At 50.4% G+C, this 25,943-nt stretch overlaps 1 protein-coding gene across 4 annotated transcripts in view; it reads right to left on the reverse strand.

Annotated features, from left to right (window-relative positions):
- Prkcz (protein kinase C zeta) overlaps positions 1-25,943 on the reverse strand; it is a 110,059-nt gene that overhangs the window by 20,709 nt on the left and 63,407 nt on the right. For all 4 annotated transcript variants that reach the window (XM_021199897.2, XM_029539599.1, XM_029539601.1 and 1 more), the window contains 6 exons: positions 21,179-21,264; positions 14,263-14,394; positions 12,762-12,843; positions 10,481-10,533; positions 9,622-9,810; positions 6,788-6,885 (listed from right to left, as the gene is read on the reverse strand). In XM_021199897.2, the coding sequence (XP_021055556.1) occupies positions 6,788-6,885; positions 9,622-9,810; positions 10,481-10,533; positions 12,762-12,843; positions 14,263-14,394; positions 21,179-21,264 (640 nt within the window). The remainder of the gene's footprint in view (positions 1-6,787; positions 6,886-9,621; positions 9,811-10,480; positions 10,534-12,761; positions 12,844-14,262; positions 14,395-21,178; positions 21,265-25,943) is intronic.

Genomic DNA, 25,943 nt, shown 5'->3' on the forward strand with positions numbered 1-25,943 from the left:
TTCTGGAGGCCCAAGGGAGTGAAAAATCCAGTTTTTGTCAGAACCAGGGACCTTCTGAGGCAAAATGATCGTTTTTTGTTTTTGTTTTTCCCTTTGGGGGAAATTTTCCATGTGTATTCCTGTGTGGTGTTTGTATACATGTATACACATGCTTGCATGTGTGTGGGCACATGTGCGTGTTTGGAGCTCTGAAGTTGATGTTGCCAGGCTTGCTCTACATCTTCTCTTGTTCACCTTGTTCATTGAGGCAGGGTCTCTCAATCAAACATCGATCTCACTGATTGGTACGGCTCCTGCTGCTAGCCAGCTTGCTTAGGAGATCCCCTGACTCCACCTTCCAAGGCTGGAACTAGAATTACAGCCCAGCCGGCCCGACATTTACATGGGTTTGGGGATCCAAAGTTCAGTCCTCTTTGTGCAGCTGTGCATTGCTGAAGCATCTGAAGCAGAAATGGATGCAGATCTCCTGACAAGATAAACACCTTTCCGAGCCAGGGCTTTGGGCGGCCAGGTCTAGGATGTGAGAGATGGCTTTTATCTCTTCCAACTTGACCACAGCAGCAGTTCTGCTGTTAACCAGAACCCAAGGCCACAAGTGGGAGCTCTCTATTGTCCCTTCCAGCCCCATACAAAAGCACATCTGTCTGAGGGGAATGAAGGGTTTGGTTCTCTCTCCCCACCTCCCACCCCCTTCTGTCTGCCTTCCTCGGTTCTCCTTGTCTGATGGCATGTGTCTCACGCTTGTGGCTGGCACTGTGCCATCTTAGGACTATCCCCGGAAGGAAGAGGACTTTGCTGATCATTCTTGCTGGTCACCTGGAAGGAGGAGTGGCCAGGCTGGCATCAGCAGCCTTAGGGAGATCAGATGCCAACCCTGTAGGGGAGGGCAATGTCTGTTTCAAAAAAAAAAAAAAAAGTGGAGGGGTGGTTGAGAAAGACACTCGAAGTCAACTGCTGGCCTTTATACATGCACAGGCAAGTAGGCCAGCATATGCACACATAGGTTGCCCACCCACCATAGAACAGGAGAAGACGAAGAACTAGGGTGTGGCTTAGTGGTAGAACTCCTGCTTTGAACATACAAAGTCCTAGGTTTGACCCTTTGCACCAACCAGTAAACAACAAAACAAAGTTGAGTGGTAGCCATGGTAGCACACCTGTGCCTATGAACCTGGCACTCGGGAGCCAGGAGAACAGAAAGTTCTGGGAACAGCTACATAGTAACACTCTCTTTGCAGAGAAAGGAAGGTAGCAAGGGAAGAAATTGACTTTCGGGTCTGATCCTGAGAGTCAGTTTAACAAAAGGAGTCCTTGTGAAGCCAGGCACTGTCCCCAGGGCAAGGCAGGAACGGTGTTTGGCTCTACAATCTCACACCCACCCATGATGGGACAAACACCTTTAGGTCTGTCAGTCAAGGCCACTGGCTCAAGGATTTGGCTGTGGAGAGTGTGACCTGACCTCATTCCCCTCCCCAGCAATACACCCAAGAGCAGCCAGCCGGTCACTTCCTAGCTGGAGTAGACAGCTCTCCCACAGATGGGGGAAGGCATGTCCTAATGGGAGAAACACCTGTGTTAGCATTCGTTGGACACAAACTATGTCCCAGGGTCCCAAGGGTCCCTTTGCTGTCCAGGGCTCCCTGATGACTCACTGATAGCTATCTGGTATTCTTAGGATGGCACAGAGAGGGGGCTGGAGAGATGACTCAGTGGTTAAGAGCACTGACTACTCTTCCAGAGGTCCTGAGTTCAAATCCCAGCAACCACATGGTGGCTCACAACCATCTGGAATGGGATCTGATGCCCTCTTCTGGTGTATCTGAAGACAATGACAGTGTACCACATACATAAATAAATCTGCTCTGACCCCTGGCCCAGGCCTGCCTAGCAGCCGGAGCAGTGTTCTACAGTAAGAGGCTGCTGGGCCTGCACAGCAACCATTTTAGGGGGTTGAGATATTACGCCATCAGCTTGAAGGCTGACATGGCTCCCACGCTCAGCTCCGCAGCTGCCACTCAACAGAGGCTCTTTCCATTTTGGGCTCCAGCGAGACACAGTGAGTGACAGAGCCTGAGTCATCTTCTCTCTCTCCCTGGGCCTCTTGAGAGAGTCTTGCCAAGTTCACAGCAATTTGGGCCCTGCTGAAACTCTTGAGGCCACAGCCCCTCCAATGGGGAATGGTTCTGAGGGCGGGACCTGGTCACTCTGCTCACGGTAAGTCACCTTCTTGGTCCTCATCACACTGACCTCACCCTGACCTCGCCTGCTATGTCCACCATACCCAATGGCTCCGCTTCCCAGATCCAGCCTAGCCCGGCCCAGTGGTTATTGGGTGCTTGGCTTACTCTTGAAGGATTAAGTGGGCTCTTTGCAACAGAGGACCTTTCCCTTTCTCTCACTTGGCCAGGGATAGGCCAAAGTCTCTCTCAGAGATCACTGCTGCTCCTGTGGATGCTCAGCTCTGATGTGCTATCCAGCTGTGGACACAAGGGACCTTCTTCACTCCCATGTCCTGGTCTGGGTGCCAGCCTTCTGGGGCTACTCCTGACAGATCTGTGACCTGTTCCAGAGGGGGTTACGTCCTGATCTCAGAGAGGAAAAGCTCTCTCCCTCTCCAGGTCTATTATAAACAACAACACACAAAGGATCAAGTGACATCTAATATCCATAAGCTACTTTAGACAAGTGTCTAAAGTTTCCTCAGGCGTCTAAGTCAGGATGCCTATGGACGCCCCTCCAAGGATGAACAGTGAGAGATTTGCCCTGCTTTAAAAGGTGAAAGTGTGGGTGTTGGCAGGAGCACAGTAAGCCTGGTGACCCAAGTTTGATCAACCCATATAAAGGTGGAAGGAAAGAAACAGACAGGCTAACATGCCTCCTCCTCCCACACACAATAATAATAAATTAAAATAAATAAATAAACAAAGCAACTCACAGCAGACCAAGCTAACTAAATTCTCCCCGCCCCTCTCCCCCGCTCTGCCTCTTTCTCTCTTCCCCTCCCTCCCCCTCTCTGGTGTTAGGGATTGAATCTGAGGCTCTGCACATGATAAGCCTATTGATATTTCAGTAGCAGCCTGCATCCCTGTCCCCAGGCCACACTTAAATTGGGGAGCTCACACCAGGGGGATGAAAAGGAGGCATTCTGGCAGGCTTTTCAGGTTGCCTTTCCCCCTGGAATAGCCTAAGCTGAACTGTTTTCTCTGTTTTTCTGAGGGTTTTGTGGGAGAAGTTTTAATTCTGGTTACTGTCTGGAAAAGACCATGCAGACGTGGGGTGTGGCTTAGTGTTAAAGCAGATGCTTAGTGTTAAAGTGCCCTGTCTCGCAGCATGTGTAACATGCCGTGGAAGTGGTTGTTGGCCTGCGGAGAGCAGGAATTCTGTGGGGCTCCTCCACCTGAACAGGCACTGCTGGATTTGGGAAGGAAAGAAAGAAATCCTTATCCCCTCCTCCTCACCCATCCCCCCACCCCCACAGCGGCCTTTTTATGATCTCCAGGCACATGTGGAAACCATTGCCTTTTATTGACTGGATTTCCACTCATGGCTGCCAGCAAGCTCTCGCTAGCATCCTGCCTGGGGCTTCATCGGTTTCCTGTTGTGTGTGATCTGCTGGGAGGCAGAACACACTGATATTCATTCAGTCCCGGCAACAGTCTCGGCAAGAACCCAGGGAGAGTTCCTGGGAGAGAGTCTTTATAAACCCCGTGGTTATTAAGGTAGCAGGACCGCAAGGTAAGGCATCCCAGGCATGTCCTGTGTCCAACTGCAGGCACCAGATTTTCTGCTCATGGCAGCTTTGCCTCACTTTGTGCAAGGCCAGTGACTGTCTCTAACTGAGAGGAGCTGGCTTCTCTTTTCTTGGCGGCAGCACATAAGGCTGTCATTGGTTTGTGCAAAGACATGGCACCAACCAGGAGAAAGGCTTCCCACATGGGGGGGGGGCTCACATTCCTGAATAGGTAGCCATGAAATGGCCTTGCTGTACATTTCTGTTAATTCCACAGTGCCTTCCAGAACTTTCCAGCTTTGTTCCCAGAGGAAACGCATAAAGTGTTTGCACAGTGTAGGAACAGATGGCCAGAAAGCGTGGGCTCTGGCCTAGACCGGTCTGCTGCCAGGAAGTCTTTAGGGCAGACCCAAGTGACATCTTGGGAAACTCGGGGCTGTGTGGCTTGTGATCTTTTCTGATACTTATTTCTAGAGATGTTTTGCGGCCTCTGAGTTACTTCCCAAATCTGTGAGAGGGACTCCACGGACAGCCAGCGAGTTAGGTCTGCTGAGTCAAAGAACACTGCCAACTCTGCTCCCAGACACAGTGATCTGTTGACATCCCAGCCGCTCACCCTGCTCCCAGCCACGGTGATCCACTCAATCTCAGCTGCCAGGATGCCAGGGAAGGCTGCAACATTTTACTGGTTCCCATACAAATCATGAAATTCACAAGTGCACACTTTATATTTATACAGGAAATGCGATTTTACCTTTTAAGGTTTTCTTCCGAACATTATGGTTTACTAAGTGACAGGCATTACCCAATCACTGGAGATTCAAAAGCACACAGCAAGCCCTACTTTGAGGGAAGCTCACAACCAGAAAGGGAGACGTGCCTATACATTTACTGAAGGCTAAAGCAGCCAAGGGAAGAAGCAGAACCTAACTAACCCACGCCAGTGTCTGGCGACAGATCCAGTAAAAGAAACCAGATGTGACTGGCATTACTCCGGAGTCTCGAAGTGGCTGCTGAGGCTGCTGCATGTGGGTTGTCCCAGCATCAGCTTCTGCACCAGGGTGACCTGAGGCTGGAACACCTGACCCTTGTTTCAGCAGCATCCCTGCAAACGCGGACCAGAGAGAGCACAGCTGCTTTTTACAATCTCACCCTTCAGGAACTCCAAGGCCAGGCTGTGCTGCCTTCCCTCGGGCTTGTTCCTACTGGCAGGAGACATGGTCAGGGCCAGGGCAGGGCAGTGCAGTGACAGGACCATGTGGATGCACAAAGGGGACCATTGACTGCTGGGCCCTTTTGGTGACTCTGGCTCTGAGGAGGGGCAGGAACGGGGAGAAAAGACTCTATGAGGCAAGGACAGGGGATGACTACAGACTGAAGACAGGGCCTGGGTACAATATCCTCTTCCCCATTTCCAGGAAGCTTGGATTTCCTCACAAAGTCATCAGAGCTGCCAATAACAGGAGAAAGACCTCAGACTAGTGCTTCCTATACATGGCTTAGTTCTGCACCAAGGAAGCAGCATGGCCAGGCTTCAGACAGGAGAAAGAGTAGAATCTGCGACACATTTAGGCGTTAGAAGTGGGAATGTCACTGGTCCATGGGCTTGGGAAAAGGCAAGTTTGGCCCATGGGTGAGCTGAGACCTGTGCAGGGACAGGATCCCACCAAAGGACAGAGCTGGGGACCCTGAGCAGCAAACTGGTCCCCATAAGATGTGCCCTGTAAAATGTTCCCTGTGCAGACAGCATGGCTCCCTGTACCAGGCTGCACTCGCAGCTTATGATTTTATGTTAACAACGTGGCTGACCTGGCTAAGCAGAATCTGGGAGTGTGCTTCTGGAGGTCACATGTGGAAACACAGAACGAGCAAAGCTCAGGCCCTTCCCAAGGCAGGGGTGGTAGGAAATCAGTGACCATCATCTGCAGGGGGCTGAGAAGTTGCCCTTGTTCCTGGGTCTCAAGCTGGAACTCCATAGCTGGCTTCCCTGGTCTTTAAGTCATATGTAACAGACCACGGGATGCCATGGTCTCCATAAAGCACTGTTGGGGACCAGCTGCCAAATACTTCTAGATCGTGACTTTCGGCTTTCATAACTAGCCTGGTCAGTAAATGCTGAGCTGTCACAGTTCATTGCTTGCTGGAGGACTTAGGACAGGGTTCTGAGATCTGTGCAAAACTTCTAAAATATGCTGTGAGCACCATTTTCCCTTTGCCCAGTTTGGTTTTTTGTTTTGTTTTGTTTTTTGTTTGTTTGTTTGTTTTCGAGACAGGGTTTCTCTGTGTTGCCCTGACTGGCCTCAAACTCAGAAATCCACCTGCCTCTGCCTCTCAAGTGCTGGGATTAAAGGCATGCACCACCACTGACCAGCTCAGTTTGGTTTTTGATAGGCTCTTCTTATGTAGCCCCAGGTTGGCCTTGAACTCAGGATCCTCCTGCCTCAGTCTTCTGAGTGGTGGGATTGCAGGAATGTGTGACCACACTTGGCTCAGCTTTGCCAGTTTTTATTTATCTTTTTGGTACAAGTCATTGCTTTAAGCAGGGGGGGGTGCTAAGCCTCCCTCCCCCACAAGACCTGCTACTGACCTACTAAGTGCAGAATGGTTGCAGAGATATGGTAGATATAAACACATTAGTTTGTTAGTTCAAGTCAACTGGTCCCCATATCCTTAACAGTGTACTGTTGTGATCTTAGGCCACTAGATTTCAGACATTTTTAAAGCAGCAGAATTTCAACATATATAATAAAGTTTAGAGGTGACAACCTTAGTGCTCATTAACTTACATCTCTGCTCAGTAATCGGCAGCATAGGCTACCCACGCTTGCTCTAGCTTTGGACCTAGGACCTACCTTTGGTCCCACGAATGGCATCACATAAACTCAGATGTGTGAAGTCTCCTGCATATGACACCAACCAATGGGAACCATGAGATAAGTCTAAAACCCAGCACTTGCAGCTGGAAAAGGCTTGGGGACAGCTGGAACTTTGGTCTAGCTTGGCTTCCGGGAGGCTATCAGAAACCAGCAGAACATGCAGAAACACTTTCGTTCTTACCGGCTTGTGGTCTGGAAGCAGGAGTGTAAGCCAACCAGGAAGGGATTGCTGGACGCCTGCTCAAACACGTGCTTCTCCGTCTGCACCCAGTCGATATCCTGAAAGAGAGACCAGGTAGCACTACTGAGGCCCCTGACCACTGCTCTGGCTATTCTGGGGAAGGCAGGGGCAAGACGTGAAAACCTTTCCTCTCTGCTTTTGAGAAGACAATTTGGAGAGGGAAAGAAAGCACCTATCGAGAAACGCATCAGAGTCAGCCGTGGTGGCTTATGACTGTGATCCCTGCCCGGAGGAAGCTAAGGTAGGATGACTGGCAATACAGTAGGTTCCCAGGCAGCCTGCGGTCTGCTACAGAATGATCCTGTCTCAGACAGAAAACAAACCAAACTGAACACCATCACCATCCAGCCCCACTTCTATCGTGAACACCATCATCACCATCTCCGACATCACCTCCATCACCCTCCCTGCCCCAAGACACTTGCTGGGTTCTCTCTCCATACGCTGGTTCATGCTCCCCAATGAAGAGTCCTGGGAAGGCTGCATCGAATTCAGTTTGGATGCAAGGAGTAGAGGGCTGAGTGGATTCCTGAAGGCCCACAGCCACTGAGTACTGAGTCTGCAGATAAGTCAGTTACAGCCAGAAATCAGCTGCTACCACAGGGCCATCTCTCCTAACTCTCCCAACTGTGCAGTAGCTCAGTCAGACGCTGCAAAGTCAGAGACCTCAGCTTGGCTCCACCACAGTCCCAGAGAACAGAGGGGGATGAGGCTCCCAACCCCCACCTCCACCATCTTGGTGTGTAGAAAATGAGAATCGTAGAGACATGTTCAAATAATGCTGTCTTCTCTGGAAGGCTTTTGGGGAGGAAAATGAGCAGATTCTTAGGGGAACCCACATAGTGAGCTAGAGACAGCCATCGCTTGCCCTAGTTTATGCTCTGAGCCCCAGGAGCTCCACCAGGTGCATCCGTTTCAAGCCCTTCTCCATGCAGTGGACACCTAGTCCTACCCCATCCAGACTTGCTCACCCAGGGGCTACACGACCTGACTGTCACACCCAGGAAGCTCACACTTCAAGCAGCCACTAGTTATCCAGACTCTTGGATGGAAACCAGTGGGCTGGCTCTCCTCCATTTCTCTCAAGCCTGGGCCACCAGGCACCGGCATTATCTGTGACAGTCTTTGTGATTGCATCTCTGTAGGTTCTAATTTACAGGAACACCTGGCAGGGCTAACTTGAAACTCAGTAGGGAATAAGCTGGAAGGCCACCCCTGGAGAACCAGCACCATTAGGAGAAAGACTTTCACGAAGCCATCTGAGTATTGGCAAGCCAGAGACACACAACAATGCCTGGGTCTGGAGGGACAAGGCTGGTGAGTTCTGTTGTAGAGAAGGCAAGAGTAGGAAGCTGGGCTGGCGAGATGGCTCAGTGGGTAAGAGCACTGACTGCTCTTCCTAAGGTCCTGAGTTCAAATCCCAGCAACCGTATGGTGGCTCACAACCAACCGAAATGAGATCTGATGCCCTCTTCTGGAGTATCTGAAGACAGCTACAGTGTACTTGTGTATAATAAATCTTTGGGCAAGAGCAAGCAGGGACTGAGCAGAGTTGACCAGAGCATGGGGGCCAACTGGAATGAGCAGAGGTCCTAAAAATTCAATTCCCAACAACCACATGAAGGCTCACAACCAGCTGTACAGCTACAGTGGGCTCACATACACTGTGTCCCAGGAGCGCCAACACTGTGTAAACAGAGACCAGGCTCAATGACAGCGGGAGCCAGTGGGCTTTTGTCCATGGGGAACTTGAGGCAGCTCCTCAGGCCCTGTTCAGAACCACATCCTTGACAAAACAACTCAGGGGAAAGGTAGGAGACTGACGGCTATGGTGGAGCTATTAGACAAAGATGACTCAGAGAAAGGGAGCCAGAGTCAGCTCAGAAGGGTATGGCAGCGCCTCAAGACTGTGAGGAGAGGTGACACCTGGTGGTGGTGAGGACAGGCTTGAGTCATGGGTACTGCCACTCAGGAACTCAGCACCCAGGGATACAGGGCCAGCCCAGCAGGCTGTGCATTGTACAAAAGCCCCTACAGGTGAAGGTTCCATGACCTGACAGAGGTTAGGCTGCGTAGCTCCAGCAGTGGCTAAAGGACAGAGTCACTCTTATCTACACTTTGGCCTTTCTCTGCTCCTGAGAGACAGAGCAGGCACTCTTTGTAACAGCAACAAAGCACACAAACACGAAGCCAGCAAGCACGTGAGGACAGATCAGCCTCACGCATCACCAAAGAGGCTGCAAGTCGAGGCCACACTGGGTATGCACGCATGCTCTGAGAGGGAACCGCAGCAGAAAAAGTGTTGGTGAGGATGTGGGAAAACTGGAGCCCCAAGCCCCAGTGGCTGGAACCCAAAATGGAGCAGCCATGTTAGACAGAGTTGGGAAGTTCTTCCAGAAACTACACCCAGAATTACCACATGACCTAGCAGCGCCACTCCTAGAAACACATGGAAAAGGGCAGAAAACATACTAGACAAACACGTGCATGTGAATGTTTGCTGTGCTACTGTTCACAACAGCGCCAAGACATCCTGTATTCCATACAAAGTGTTCACAAAGAGATGGACAGAGAGGGTGGCATCGTTAAACTCAAGGGTTCTAATTCTGCCACTGCAAACTTCAGAAGCAGGAAAAGCTGTGTGACTCAGGGGAGTGGTTAGGTCACTGAAGCACAATTTCACACGGCCTTCAGTGATGAGTTCCTACACAGCCATGTCCCCAAACGTGGACACCCTGAATCTCACAAGACGCTTCGGCAGGATGCGTGCTTACCTCGTCGTCATGGACAAGCTCCTTCTTTACCACCTTCATGGCGTAAATCTGGTCGTTTTTCTTCAACCGCACCAGGAGGACCTTGGCATAGCTTCCACGCCCGATGACTCTAATGAGGTCGAAGTCTTGTAGCCCCAGCCCCTGAGAGATTTTGATCCCATCCACCCCATCGATGACAGGCTTAAGGTCCTAGGGAGAGGTCCAGAGAAGGGAGGGGGTACCATTTGCCAGAATCCTAAAACTCTAGCACCCAACCTCCATCCAACTCAAAGGAGGAACATCGACGACCCAAGACTGGGGGCTTCTAAAGGAAGGCACATGAGGGTTCTGGGGGCGGGGGATCGTTTGCCTGGTTAAGCTGCAGGCTTGGGCACGCTCTGTGAGAATGGCAAGTCCAGGCACCTGCTCCATGAGGGTGGAGAACGGAGAGCCTGCTCTGTATGCATTGCCCTGCTTCTGTTCAGTGAGGGTGAGGGTAGAGAGTAGTGTCTACTCTGCGAGATGATCATCAAAGGCTTGAGAGCCCGGCATGTTCTGTCTCCCTAGAACATCAGAGCTGGCAGCAGGTATGAGGCGGGATAGAGCCAGATGGAACCTGTTGGTCAGATTCAGGGACAGGACCTGCTTGAGGGAGCAGCTGAGGCCTTGCCAGACCAGGAAGGACAAAGGAGCAGATGAAATGTGGTGAATTCACAACTCAAAAGCCAGCCTGGCCGCAGCCAGGCCACTGGTCTCATCTGAGCCCAGCGCAATAGTTTCCTACAAGACCTAGCTTGTACTGAAATTCATGTAATGGCCCCTGAAGCAAACCAGCAGGCTTTTTGAAAAGATGCTCACAACACTAATCTTAATCACTTACCTCAGAATCATCTTTGATATTATCATGTTTCCGAGATGAAGAAATATAAGCAACTAGAAAAGAGAAGGAAGGGAGAGTATTACAAGTGTCCAGGGACGTGGGGACCCGGTGGACCTTCACACTCCCAACCCTGTAGGGAGCCCCAGATGGCACAGCCAGTGCTCAGGGGCCAATCCACAAACCAGCCACAGAAGACTCCAGTTTAAAGAATCCCTTAAAACTGCGGCTTCCTAGGCTGACCCAGACGGGCTGTGTGAACGTGGAGGTAGAAAGCTTGGAAGACGCTTTACGCTCCTTATGATGATGTCACGATCTGATAAACCCATCAGGCTGGGAAGAACTGTTAGCTGGAAATGCAGTGTGCGCAGTTCATTTAGGGCTGGGTGTTGTGATATGTGCCTCTAGATTCCCAAAACCTGGGACGCTGAGGCAGGATTGTACAGCTCAAGGCCAACCAGGGCTACCTCGTGAGACCATGCCCCAAACAAATGGAAAAAGAGGACTGGAGAGATGTGGCTCAGTTGGTAAAGCACTTGCCTAGCATGAACAGAGCCCTGGGTTTAATCTCTGGTGCCACATTAAAGTGAGTGGGCATAACGGCAAATGCCTGTATTCCTAGCACTCTACTCAAGGAGGATCAGAAGTTTAAGGTCATCCTTGTCTACTGGATGGGCTACTTAAGACCCTGCCTCAAAAACCAAATCCTTGGGCCTACGAGGACAGCTCAATGATGAAAATGCACAACTGGGAGGACCTGCATTTGAATTCCTATCACCCACATAAAAGCCAGGTGTGGTGGTACATGCTTGTAACCCCAGCTCTAGGGGATTGGAGACAGGGGAATGCCTAGCAACAATAGCACACACATGTACAGTCTGTGTGCCTTGTGCACATGTGTACACACACAGCGAGAGAGAGAGAAAGAGAGAGACACAGAGAGAGAGACACACACAGAGAGAAAGAGAGAGACACAGAGAGAGAGACACACACACACACACACAGAGACACACAGAGAGAGAGACATACACACAGAGAGAGGCAGAGAGAGAGAATTGAAGAAGAATGGGTAGATTTTCATGCTACCATTGAGAGTCTGGGACCATCTGGAGGCACAAAGCTTTGGTATATAATCTTCCACTGGGTGGGTGGGTAGATGTTGGAAAAGCAGAGGATGGACTGTGAGGGAGGTGGATGATAGATGGATATGTGGAAGGGGAGATGAAGAAAGTCTGGGAGAGTGAATGATGGATGATAGGCAGCTGCACGAATCAATAAGTGAACGATAACTAAATGATGGATGATGTATGGGTAGGGAGAGGATGGGCAGATGAGTGGATGATGGACAGGCGGATGAGTGAGTATGCGTGTGTACATGCATGAGTGTGTGTGTGTGTGTGTGTGTGTGTGTGTGTATGTGTCTGTGTGAGATGGATAAGTGGATGAGTATGTGTGTATGAGTGTGTGCGTGTGTGCCTGTGTGCAAGCATGTGTGTAATAGGTGGATGAGTGGGTGAGTGAATGTGTGTGCATGTGTGCATGCATGCATGAGTGTGTGATGGACAGGTGAATGTGTGGGTAGGAAGGATACCTAAAGGGACAACCTCATTTGTTTTCTTTTGAGACAGGGTTTCACTATGCAGCCCTGGATGGCCTGGAACTTGCCATGTAGACCAGGCTGGTCTTGAATTCATGAAGAAATCCACTTGCCTCTGCTTCCCAAGTGCTGGGATTAAAGGCATGTGTCACCATACCTGGCTCTGGATTCTTTTTTTTATTTTATTTTTAACATTGAAGAAAAGTCTTCCCTCCCTGTACTTCCCCAAACACAACACCTGTGCAGCAGTCACACGCCGTAAGGAGCCACCCTTACAGAGGTCAGCTCTGTGTACTGCCCAGTGTGTAGGAGATACCTGGCCTGGCAGTCATACACCAAGTGTGCAGAACAACTAAAATCAACATGGAAGAAGAAACCCTCAGCCCCAGATTCCCAATGATGAGGAGATTGCTGCCTGGTGGTTACCAGGGAAGACCAGCAGCCCCACCTGTTTCTGTGGGGACGGAGGGGGGTTTCCAGCCCAGGTCACCCACATTGACTCTTAGAAAGCAGGTAGGCAGGAGACAGAGGAAAAGCCCGGAAGATGGAAAGGGGAAACATACCGCAGGGTTCAGAAGGGGCGTGGCCAGAAGAGATGTGGCCCAGAAAAGAGGGGGTGTGACTCAGAAGATAGGGGCGTGGCCCAGAAGAGATGGGGCGGGCCCAGCTGGGGAAAGGGACACCTACTTCCATCAGTTTCTTCTGAAGGAAGGTCTACACCATCGTTCTTGTCATCTACTGGAGGCTCCTGGGAAGGCATGACAGAATCCTGCAAGAAAATGATGGCGTTGGTGTGATGGGGTGGGAGTTACCACCCAGCTTTGACTTTATGTATATACATGCATGCGCACATGTGGTGTGTGGTATGTGCATGTGTGCTCTGTGTGTGTGTGCGTGTGCATGTGTATGGGGTATGTGAATGTGTGCCATATGTGCATGTGTTTGCACGTACAGGTGTGCGTGCGTGTGTCTGTGTGTATAAAATATGCTGTATGAACAACAGCTGCTGGGTAGAGCACAGACTAGATGAAGATTATTGTTACTTAAGAGTCTACAGGCGGCCGGGCGTGGTGGCGCACGCCTTTAATCCCAGCACTTGGGAGGCAGAGGCAGGCGGATTTCTGAGTTCGAGGCCAGCCTGGTCTACAGAGTGAGTTCCAGGTCAGCCAGGGCTAGACAGAGAAACCCTGTATCGACGAAAAGACAAAAAAAAAAAAGTCTACAGGCTTAGGTGGTCACTCAGTCAGGTGACTGCCTTCCCAGAAGGCGTTTGATAGAAGGGATACCATGCTTGGCAATTCCCTCTTGCTGCACTGTGAACATCCTACTGGCAGCCAGGCTCCTGATCCGCAGTCTCAGGGCCCTGGGGTCCCACGGAGCTGAAGTCATACTAGAGACGGCCCCTTGGGTCCAAGAGTTGGCCTCACTCAGCTCTGATGACCGCATCTGGGGTCATCTCATTATCTTAAGGTAATATGGACCTACAGGGTCATAGGTCACATGTATCTTCAGGGCTTAGACAGTGGGAAGGATTTCTAGGGAGAGTGGTTTTGGGGAGCAACTCGTGCCCCAATCTGGATCCTTATTTGCCATCTGGAATGAGGATACGCCCTCTCAGGGGTGTCTTCCTCAGTCTGGCAAGATGCAGATTCGTGAACAACCTTCCTGGGTGGCTGAGGCCTCGGGTCTGGCAAACATCCAGGCTTGGCGGCACAGGCAGGCTGGCTTAAGTGCAAGCATTAGAAAACTCAGGTAGGGCTGGTGAGATGGCTCAGCAGGTAAGAGCACCCGACTGTTCTTCCAAAGGTCCTGAGTTCAAATCCCAGCAACCACATGGTGGCTCACAACCATCCGTAACAAGATCTGGCGCCCTCTTCTGGAGTGTCTGAAGACAGGTACAGTGTACTTAATATAATAAATAAATCTTTAAAAAAAAAAGAAAAGAAAAGAAAACTCAGGTAACAGCACGCCAGTGGGACTGGACCCTTTTGGTTTCCGCTGCTCAGGATGAGAGGTCCTGTTCCAGACTCTGACCATAGTCACCACCCCTACAGCATACAGGTCTCCTCCTGTCAGGAGGTAGACACAGTATCACAACCCCAATGGAAGGACAAGGACCATAGATGGTCAAGGTCAGCTTAGCCAGAGGCCCGGAGGCCAGCCATCCCTCGCCACACCCCCAACTCACCATATGCCTCCTGCAGGTCAGCGGGACGAGGACGTGGCAGCGTTTATGGACCAGCAGCTTGCAGTTGATGCACCTGTAGCCCTGCCTCGAGAGACCCCATATCCTTTCGCTGCACTGGCCACAGTACGCTCCCTGCAGATGGGAACAGCAGCTATCAGGCCCAGCTGGTCCTTCCCGAAGCCCATGCCGCGCTCATGAGTCTGCATGAAAACTCGGGCAGCTGATGCAGAAGATACCACACGGAGAGGGGCCTGGCACCTCCTTCCTGAATGCGGACCCAGTCTAGCTCAGCAGTTCCCTTCTTGGGCTCACGTGAGGGCCAGAAGGAGTGAGGCCAGGTGAGGCCGCTGTGCCGCAGGGCTCAGCTGTGGTGCCTGCCATGTGGTTCTATTTGAATCAGACAACCCAGGCCAAGAGGAGCTCAGTGGCAGTGGAAGCTCCTGACATTCCGACTTGGAAGACTGCGGGTGGCTGCGTGACAACTGTATGAGGGTTTTATATTCATGATTCTGATCATCTAAAAGTGATCGCTGTCAGCCCTGCTGCCGGTACTTGCGGGACTTTTGGAATTTCATGGAGTCTGTGATAAGAAGTCGGTTTCAGACCTGGTCACACTCTGGTAAATCATGTGCCTTTGGGGCATCTCCATTTATGAACACAAACTGGGTCCCCAACTGACCCAGAATTATTCACCTCCTTACATGTTTCCGCTTCCTTTTAACCTTTTCCACAGGGTCTCATGTAGCCCAGGCTGGTCTCAAACCTGCTATGTTTACAAGTATGACTTGGACACCCCCCACCCCATTACGTGCTGCCAGCCTCTATCAATCTTCTGCCTTCTCCCTCTGAGGCAGGGTCTTGCCTTGAACCTGGAGTTCATTTTGGCAAACCCCAGTCAGTGCCTTCTGTCTCCGTCCCACTCAGTGCTGGGGTCACAGGCATACATGGCCAAGCCTGGCTTGCTTGTTTTGTGGGTGCTGGGATCTGAACTCAGGCTCTCAAGGTTGTGCAGCAAACCCTCTTGGCCACTGAGCCATCTCTCCAGCCCAATTTTAAACTTCTGACTGCCCTGTCTCTGTTTCCCGAGTGCCGGGATCACAGGCGTCGTGGCGCTTGCTGGGGGTGGGATTCTGGGACTTGACTATGCTACAGTAACCACTCTACATATTGAGAGATATCTCCAGGGATAGACTGAGCTCTAGCCGCAGCCTCTCTTATCTTTTGGGGAAAAGGCCTTGATATATAGCCCAGGCTTATCTTAGCCTCAGTGCTGTGCTTACAGGTCTGTACTGTCATATCTTGTCAGGAGAGTCACTCTTACCAGGGGCCAGGAAAGGGGAACTGCTGACCAAGGACATCATGGACTTACCAATATGGACTGGACTGAGACCTCATGTGTACGTTTCTTAGGGGAGCTACCAAAACTGTGCCAATAGCTCCCCCTCCCCCTTTATCTTATCTTCTTTATTATTTTCTGAGATAGGGTCTCTCTATGTAGCCTTGCTGGCTTGGAGCTTGCTATGTTGAACAGGCCGGGCCACAAAAGAAAAATCACAGAGAGCGGCCAGGTTCCTGTCTTCAGGGTGCTGGGATTAAAGGTGCGCACCACGCCTGGCTGGTGCTGGGATTAAAGGTGCGCACCACCACGCCTGGCTGGTGCTGGGATTAAAGGTGCGCACCACCACGCCTGGCTGGTGGCTATTTAAGATCTATACTTGAATCATTAACATTTCGGAAAACGTGCCATTAAAACAAACAAACAAAAAAAAGCAAAACCAAGCCTCAGGTCTCTATTCTCCAGAGCTCACAGGAAATAGATTAATGGTATAAAAGCATTTTAAAGTCTGTCTCACACGCTGCCAATTTGTTTCTTGCTCTCATTTTTCAATCATGTATTTTAATTTTTTTCAAACATATCAAGCGCTCATCTTGTATTCAGTCAGGCTGAGCCTTCTGTCTCAGTTTCTGCTGGCTCTCGACCAGAATGCTTAGTTTCCTACTATGTTTTTTTTTAGTTGCTGATTGTGAGCCCAGATGTCCGATTCACTATCTGTGAGAATCCTTCCAGGTTGCCTTCAAGAGGGGTGGCTCTTGCTTCTGTCAGCCACCTGGGGGCACTGCTTGGCTAGACCCCCCTGGGGGTATAATTCTGGCTCTAAGTATGTGTGAGGTCCAGTGTAAGGGTTTGAATTCTCAGAAAGACTATTCCTTGTTTCTCCCCCACACCCCCAACTTGCTCTACCTGGGTAGTGGGCTCATGGGAAGACCCAAACCTATTTCTCTCAGGGCCTCAATTATTGGAGCAAACACCAATTCCATGAAAGGGTACATAAACCACCGCAGAAGGTTAACCCTAGTTCATTACCGACCCCCCGACCCCCGCTTTTGTATATGAACTTTTAGTGGAACATAGTTACACCCATTGGCACACAAACTAACTGTGGCTTCTGAGTCACAATGGCAGCATTGAAGGCTGCAACAGAGATGAGCGTCCTTAAAAACTGAAAATGTAGACGCTGGTCTTTTACAGGACATGTCTGTTAACCATTTTAGTTGCTTCAGACCTCAAAAGAAATCTTTAATGGTCCTATCTGGTGGCATCTCCTAAACCCGGCTCCCTGCCCACTCCAAGAGGCTTCTTTCCTTGAGACCCGGGTGGTGAACTTGTTCTACTGCCTCCTCTGTGTTCACAACAGAAAACAAAGTATCTTCCACTCAGCCGGCCCTGTAGCACAGGGACAATATGTACCAGCCCAGGGACAATGAAGAAACCAGCAACTGCGTAAGTCAGCATGGGGGGCTGACTGTCGGAAGTAGATTCTTTTAGGGAAAAGCAGAGTGAATAGTTTTCTAGACCTCACCCTGCCACTAACCCAGGGTGAGGCACTGCGGTTCACATGGTCACTGGAAGGCAATGATGTCTTCCAGTGACCTTGACACTGAGAAAAAATGTCTGCATTTCAAAAATACTCATAAGGGTCAAGCTGTCTGCATTTGTAAGCAATTATACTCCTTAAACACTCATAATTCTGCTCGGTCCTAACATTTATCAAGAGCTGACTTGCAGAGGCTGGGGAGATGGCTCAGCAGTTTAAGAGCACTGGTCCCTCTTGGAGGGGACCAGTACATAGCCATCTAGAATTCTAGTTCTAGAGGATCTGACACCCTCTTCTGGCTTCTGCTGGTACTGCATGCACATGGTGCACAGACATACATGCAGGCAAAACGCCTGGACTCATAAAATTACAATATATATATTTTTTAAAAAATACCTTTTTAGGTAACTTCCTGTTTTTTTTTTTTCTTTTAGGTAACTTTCAAGGAGTCAAAAACAGCAACCTTTGTATTCTTTGATCTTTTATTCCTTTAGGTTTTATTTGTTATGCACATTTTCCCCCCCTAGGACTGGGGAGATGGCTCCTTGTGTAAAGGTGTTTGCCTTACAAATACAAAGACCAAAGTTTGATTCTCTATCACTTATGGGGGAATGGGAAAAGGGGGAGGAGGTAGAGGCAGGCAGAACCCTGGGCCCAGAGGCTTAGCTAGCTCAGCCTACCTGTGAATTCCAGCCAGTGAAAACCTCTATCCCAATTTAAATAGTAGACGGGGCACCTGAACAGCATCCTACACCCCCCCCCACACACACATGAGGAACAGCACACTACATACATGCACACACGCACATATGCACATACGCACCTGCATCCTCACCCGCAAAACACACATGCCCATATATACACAGACAAATTTCCTATGTGGGTTCTGTATTTAATTTGTTTAAATGCAAAAGAAAACCTAATTGACCAGTGTGTCTCCACTGTCTGCTTTCCCCGGGAGACTGCATTACTTCTATCTAGTCTTTGTCATGTTCTTAACCTCAATCTCTGCAACTTATGGGCAAGAAAGCTTGGATCTTCCATTTCCTTAACCAGCATCCTGACAATAATGGACAGAGAGTTCCTCCCCCATTATTCAAAATGCTAGGACTAAGGTCCACAAGGCAGGTCCTGTCCCCTTGGTGTCACATGGATGGAGGTTCCATGGCTCACAGATCCCCTTTTTTTTGGGGGGGGGTCTCACAGAGGAACATTTTCCTTCTGAAAGCCAAAGAGCATGGAGGGCAAACACAGGGCTTCGTGGGAGTCACAGAACCCGTAGGGCTCATAGCCTCATGTTGGCTTCTTTCTGGTTAGCCAATAAAGGGCACAAGAAGGGACTAGGGAGGTGGCTTAGTTGGCAGCTAAAGTGTTTGCCGTATAAGGATGAGGACCTGAGTCTGACCCCCAGCACCCACATGAGAAAGCTAGGTGTGGTGGTCCATGATTATAATCCAAGCACTGGGGAACAGAGACGGGAGGGGGGGCTGGGGTTCACCTGCCAGGCACCCTAGCTGAATTGTGAGTTCCAGGTTTACTGAGAGACCCTGTCTTGAAAATTAAAGTGAAGGGGGCTGGAGAGATGGCTCAGTGGTTAGGAGTATTGGCTGCTCTTCCAGAGGTCCTGAGTTCAATTCCCAGCAACCACATGGTGGCTTACACGCATCTACAATGAGATCTGATGCCCCATTCTGGTGTGTCTAAAGACAGCTACAGTGTACTTACATACATTAAATAAATAATAAATAAATATATCTTTAACAAAAACAAACAAACAACAACAACAACCTGAAGTAGAGAACAGCAGAGACACTCGATGCCAGCTATCAGCCTCCACCCAAACCTGTATCTTATGTGCATACACATCTGCATGCAGGCTGCACATAGGATGGTGAGAGTCTCTTGGTGCTGTCTGAGCCCTGGCCTGTGTGCTGTGTGGATGGATGGGTGGATGGGCTTTGTCTCGGCCACTTGTCATCCATTAAGGAGGACAAATCACAGCAGTCCTCCTAGATTCCTCTCCAGTGCCCTGAGAGGCTGGGTGTTGGGCTGCCTAAGACTCCTGCTCTGGCCAGGGACAGGTTCACAGGAGAGAGGGCACCTGGCTGCACAGATGGTCAGTTGCTCATTTCACAGATAAACATGGGGGCTGGCCACCACACAGATAAACTGGGTTCTCCGAGGCCAGATATCTCCATTTCTCCATATTCTCAACAGACAATTTCCATCCTGGTTACCTGGTTGGCCTATAGCAAAATTCCATGAACATGCCCAGCTGGGCATCCTCAGAGCACCCCATGCTAGCACTTGGCTCCCCTTTTACCTGTCTTGATGACACTAAGCCTCTCCAAGCTGAGGTTCCTCTACCGCCCACTGTGGCACTGCGCCTGCCCCCATCTTGTCCCCTGCCAACATCTCCCTACGTAATCATCTTTTAACCACTATTCACAGTAAACAACAGTGTTCAGATGTACCTGCTACGTGCCAGGCCTGCAGGGCACCAGGAGTGTCTTAACGGGATGGGAGAGAACATGGGTCGCAGGGTACCCTGACACTATTTGGGCTCTCCTGTGCCTGCTGTATCCTGGATTCCCAGCATCCTCTCCGGGCTGGCTTTCTAGATACTGTCTCCTCCAGGAAGTCTCGAGGCAGCGCCTGGCTGTCTCTCTGGGCACCGGCCCACGTCTCTCCCGAGCCCACGTCTCTCCCGAGCCCAGTGCTGTTCTACTCCTTGTTTCTCAGCCTTTTTGGCTAAGATCAAGTATACGTGGTCATTCGGGAGCCTTTTCTCTGGCCCCCTGCCACTCCACCCTCATTGGCTCCCGGGGAAGGGGTGACAGTGGCCCCGAGTTCTCGACACAGGATGGGCACCCTGTACACAGGTGCAAGAGGTGCGGCTCACGCTCACATTATGACCCAGGTGTACAAAGGAAGCTGGCTAACATCTATGGCAGCTGGGCTCGCCTATCCAATGTGTCTCGAGAACAGACTGGGGGGGGGGAGGGGGTGGACACCTATGGCTGAGGTACATGACAGGGAGCATAAAAGGAGCGTTGGTGGCAGCCTCAAAGGTGCAGTGGCCTCCATGTGGCTCTTGCATAGTGACAATATTGACTCAACACCCCACGCTCCCTCTCCAACCTTCTTCCTAGCATCCGCATGTTTTAGACTGGGAAATAAGACAGGAAAGAACTGTTGTATAAGCAACAGGGCTGGGAGAGCATAGGGGTCTGACCCCATAGCTCAGCCGCCACAGCTCCAAACTGTTAGGTCTGTGGCCACTCAATGCTAAACTGTTTTCCCAGCACAGGGACAGAGAGTGGAAAAGCACAGGGTTAGCTGGGCTGTGGCGCTTGCGTGTAATGAATGGTCCCATGCCATCCCGCAGTAAAGGTAGGTGCCCGCCCGTGTGTTCACAGGGCCCAAGCCACTCTAAAGCGTGCTTGCTGGCCACAGAGGAAAACAGGCACTGCCCTTTGCTGTGAAAGGGAGCCACGTAGTCACTGCACACTGGAGAACAAAAAAGCACCACATAAAGAGACATAGGGGGCGGGAGGGGGCATAAGTCAAGTGTCACTCAGAGAGGACTCTCTGCTGGAGCAGTGGGACAGGGAAGTGGAAGCCTCTGGGACTGTACAGGTCCAAGAAGACCCTTGCAGCCCACAGGAAGCACCACATGTTCTAATGGGTGGGGCAGGCTGTGCTAGGTCACACCTGGCAGCATCACAAGGTTTGTCCTCGGGGCCAGTGACGGTGAGTAAGGATTGTGTAATCAGGAGCAGGAAAGGACACCCAGGACGCAGCCACACTCCCATCCAGTGGCTACTGTTCATCGCAGTGGCTGGCTCAGAGTAGCCCCTAGCACATCTCCACAGCCCTGCAATTCTGGTTAAGCTGGTGGCTCAGGACTTTCTTCCTGAGCATGCTTAAGGAAGTCCAGCTCTGCACAGCCCTGCAAGGACGCCTCCCCCCCTTCTCCTTACTTGTAGAAGCAATGAAAGTGACCCCCGTGAGAGAGCCTTTGGAGAGGGGACACTCACCCTGTTAAAGCGCTTGGCTTGGAAGAGGTGGCCGTTGGCTCGGTACAGCTTCCTCCATCTTCTGGCTCCACGGCGGTAGATGGATTCTAGAGAGGACGAGGGAAAATGTGTAAGGAAGGAAGTAGCATGGTGATGTAGGAGCCTGGCTCCTGAACCCTAGGTACAGATGGGGACAGGCTGTTCCTGACTAGGTGACTCTCGTCCTGGCTGAGGGATGCCAGAACTAAATTGACCAGGCTTCCTGGGTTCGGGCTCCCCTTCACCTCTCCTCACACGACTCGCATGACCTCACAGCTGTGGCTGTTGGAGATGGCAGCTCAGGTGGGAGAGGCCCCAGACAGTAGTGGAGATACCCAGCATCCCGCAGGAACAGGCAGGGTTCAGCAGCAGGATATCGGTTCCTCCGGCCTGGGTCTCCCAGCTCCCAGACTGTATTCCCGGCTGCTTTCCTCCACTCTCTGAGTGGCTTCTGAAAGCCAGGCCCCTTTTTTCCATACAGGGACAAGGTTCAAATGGACCATGATATTTACATATGACCATCCAAGGAGGGAAAGTGGACAGCTAGGCTGGAGGCTATCCTCAGCCAGTACACACGCTAGCGTTTCAGTGACTCACCCAGGCCCAAGATCCCCCTAGCCCAACAGACCTTGGGGCAGAGGACGGTCCAACTCTCTTGGATATTTGCTCTGCGTCCACAGTTAACCCAAAGCATCACTTTGTGACATGCGCCATTCACGCTAAAACAGTTCTCTTTAAAAACACCACCGAAGTTCCGACCAGAACCATTGGCCTGATGCTTTCCAATCCACAGCACCCAAGTGCCACAAGGCCGGCACACAGAGACAAAACCTCCAGAAACACAAGGTACAATGGGAAGCTTTGTGCTTTTATAAAATCCTGTAGCAAGAGCGGCTTTCAGGAGCCTGGTGAAAGTACAGAGAATATTCCTAAGTGGAAAGTGTAACAGAATGTTTTTAAAACAAGCAAATGGCCAGCTCTGGCTGGAAACTGCTGAAATCAGGTCACAGCAACTGCAAAACATGCTTCTCTCCCTTTAAAGGGGGAGATTCAGCGAGGAGCTGGAAGCTGCGGTTCCTCTGGGAGCTCAGGAAGAACGAAGGCCCCACAGCCGTGTGGATCGCCTGCCACGCCCAGGGGCAGCTCCCCCACAGGTCTGCCTCATGGCTCTGATGCTCCCAGAGTGCAGCTTCAGTGACACTTGAGAGAAACCAGGCATTGTCTGGTGACCCCTCCAGGGTTCCAGCCTCAGATGAGACCAGGATAGAGGCAGCTGCCAGCTTTGTCCCCTCCCACCTCAGTCACGTGAGGCATCAGGCCCTTGGAAGGTACTTTCTAGTGTGTGTGGGAGTGCAAAACCAGAGTCTATCTGCCCCATGGTTCTGATGAGTCCCCAGGGAGCCCATGGGGCAGGGCTTGGGCTGCTCCTCTGGTCCACCCACATTAGGGAAACCTAGCGAAGGGAACCAAGTCCTTGCTCTGATCAGCCACCGCCCTTACTGTCCTATATGGCATTTCCTATCAGAAGGAAGAGGAAGAGGGAGAGTATGAAGTGAGCGGGGTACGAGGCGCAGTGATGTAAACTTAGGGGACAGCATGAAGACAGAGCAGGATTGGTGGGCTGGGTCCTCTTTCCTGTATTTCCATTAAAGCCTTGAAGCTCAATTACAGCACTGAAAAGATGAAGAGGGTTTAATGGTGTCCGAAACTACAGGAAAGTGAAAGGAATCTAAGGTACCCCAGCAGATACCAAGGCTGATGAGGAAGCCCTCAACAGGAGACACTCACCAGTGGGACAGGAAATAGGACTCTGTAATTAGCCCCAGGGTTTGGAGCACAGATGTGACAAATGACCAGGATTGCCCCAGTGCTTTGTCACCTATATCAAGAATGCCTGGCCTTCTCTGTCGTTGAGGGATGGCTCTATCCCACAAGCACACACGCTGGAGCCCTGATTCCTAGTGGGGCTGTATTTGGACACTGGGCTGAGAAGGTGATTAAGGAGAAAAAATGGGTATAGGGTGGGGTCCCAGTTATGGTTTCCTCAAGAGGAGAGCAGAGGTAGCGCTCCAGAACATAAGGACACTCAACAATATACTGTATGAACTCTGGAAGCAGAGTACCATGTGCTGACTGCTGACCCTGGTCCTCTAGACTTACATCATGAGAAGGCAAGCTGCTATGGTTTATATCCTAGACCTGGGTCATCTCATTCTGGCAGAAGAATAGACGAAGACCCTCAACTTCTGCCATGCAGATATTTGGTCTTTCAGAGAGGAAAACGGTGAATGTGAGCAGCAGAATGACAAAGATCTTACAGAAGAGGACGGGGGGGGGGGTTCTGGAGATGCTAAGAGCAGGAAACAAGCAGATCTGAACATTGACAAGTGTGGGTTCAAGCAGACAAGCCACACGTTCACAGGACCAACCCTCGTGGCTGGTGCTAAAGGACACCTACAACCAACAAAAGAGAGCACACTGGGTGGGGGAAAGCATTTGCTACAGAAGTATGAGTGCTCTAGTCTGGATCCCTGGAATCCACCATGTAAACACCAGTCAGATGTGGCAGACACTGGAGCAAACTGGCTAGCTGGGAGTAGCAACTCATGTATATCATATGTCATGTATGTGTGTGTATATATATATATATATATATATATATATATACACACATACATATATATATATACATATATACATAATGTTATATACATTCATTATAAATAACAGAGTGAGCAAGAAGGCACAAAGCCTCACTCTATACACATGTGTGTATACTCCCACATACACATGTCTCCACATACGTGAATGTACACACACACATACACACACACTGCATACATAGAAGAAATAAAGAGAGAACATGGAAGAAAGAACAGGCATTTCCCAGAAGACAGCAAATGAGTTAGGCAAGTCCAACTAGCAAAACCCTAAAACTTTGTGAGCTCACAAAAGGTTCTCTGGATATTTGAGGGACCAGCCAACTTAAACTCACACAATCAACCATGGGATCTAGGAAGGAGGGCACCAGGACCACCGTTACTCTAGGACCACTGTTGCTCATGCTCCTGGGAAGGCCTAAGCTTGTACAAAAGCAGGTCTGTGGAGAGGAACACTGGCTCTGGTGTAAGCATTCCATCGCTCCTCCATCTCAGCCTGCAGAGAGCTCCCACAGTGGCTCCTCCAAGCATCTGAGAGTGTATCAAGCCAGGCATGAGAGGGTGTACACCTATAATACAAGTACTCAGGGGGCTGAGACAGAAGGATGGAAAGTCAAGGCTAGCCTGGGCTACAAAGGGAGATGCTCTCAGAAAAACAAAACAAAAACCCAACTGTACAAATCAGTGATTTTAAAAAATGCTTGTAAAATTATTTATTTATTTACTGTTTGTGTACATGTCACAGGTGTGTGTGAGAAGGTCAGAGGGCAACCTGTGGGAGCTGGTTCTCTGCCTCTACCATGGGTTCTGGGAACTGAACTCAGGTTTTCAGGCTTGGCAGCAAGTGCCTTTATTTTTATTTATTTACTTATTTATTTATTTTTGGTTTTTTTCGAGACAGGGTTTCTCTGTATAGCTCTGGCTGTCCTGGAACTCACTTTGTAGACCAGGCTGGTCTTGAACTCAGAAATTCGCCTGCCTCTGCCTGGGATGAAAGGCGTGCGCCACCCTGACCGGCTCGCCTTTTATTTTCTTAGTCAACCTGCTGGCCCTTATCCCAATTACTTATTATTTATTTATTTAGTTAGTTAGTTAGTATGTGTATGCCACGCCATGGCACATGTGTGAACCAGAGAACAACTTGAAGGAGCTGGTTCTCTTCTTTCACCACGTGGAATTTGGGCATCAAACTCAAGTCATTAGGCTTGGCGGCAAGCACCTTTACCTGCTGAGTCATCTCTCTTCATTGTTTCTTCTATTTGATGTGCATGCATGTGTGCTTGAGTGGACATGCACACAGGGGCCCACAGAAACTAGAAATATTGGGTCTCCCTGAACTGGTGTTACAGATGGTCATTAGCCGCCGTGTGGGTGCTGGGAACCAAACCTGGTGCTCTGCAGAGCAGTGAGGACTCTTAACTGCTCAATCATCTCTCTCTCCCTCCATCTCTTCTCACTTAACTTCTGCTGTGGTCTGGGCTCATTCCCCAAAGCTCAAGTGTGAGAGTCTCAATCACCAATGCCACAGGCTGATGACGCTTTGAGAGGTGATTAGTGTCAGATGAAGTCAGTTGTAAGTGGAGCTCTCTACACTAGGGTGTTGGTGGCTTCACTAAGGGGAGACAAAGTAGCAAGCTGCCACAGTCCCTCCCCCACCATGGTTCTTTACACTGTAACACAGTATCAGACCTTCACCAGAGGCTGACACAGCTTTCTGTTTTGAAGTAAAACCTGCTTTCTACAAATTATCCCACGGCAGGCACTCTGGATAGCAATGCAAATGGATCGGGGCTTGTTGTGAATGGCGACTGTGAGGGTGCTCTCTGAAGCGCCCTCCTGCACCTGCAGGTCCAGCCAGTCCCCTTCAGATTGCTCAGTATTCTGTCAGGGTGGGTAGGTTTTGGGAAAGCCAGAGACACAGTGTTGGTCCTTCCACCTCAGAAGGAAAAGCTGAAATTGTGGGAGAAGAGAAGGAGAGAAACACGGCATTAAAGTGGTAGATGTGCAGTCCAGTGAGAGGCCAAGACTGCCTTCTGAGGAAATGTACCCAGCCCTGCCACGCTCAGCAGGAGTGAAGTGTGTCTTTA

Source organism: Mus pahari, chromosome 6 (assembly GCF_900095145.1).
Source record: "Mus pahari chromosome 6, PAHARI_EIJ_v1.1, whole genome shotgun sequence".
NCBI lineage: Eukaryota > Metazoa > Chordata > Mammalia > Rodentia > Muridae > Mus > Mus pahari.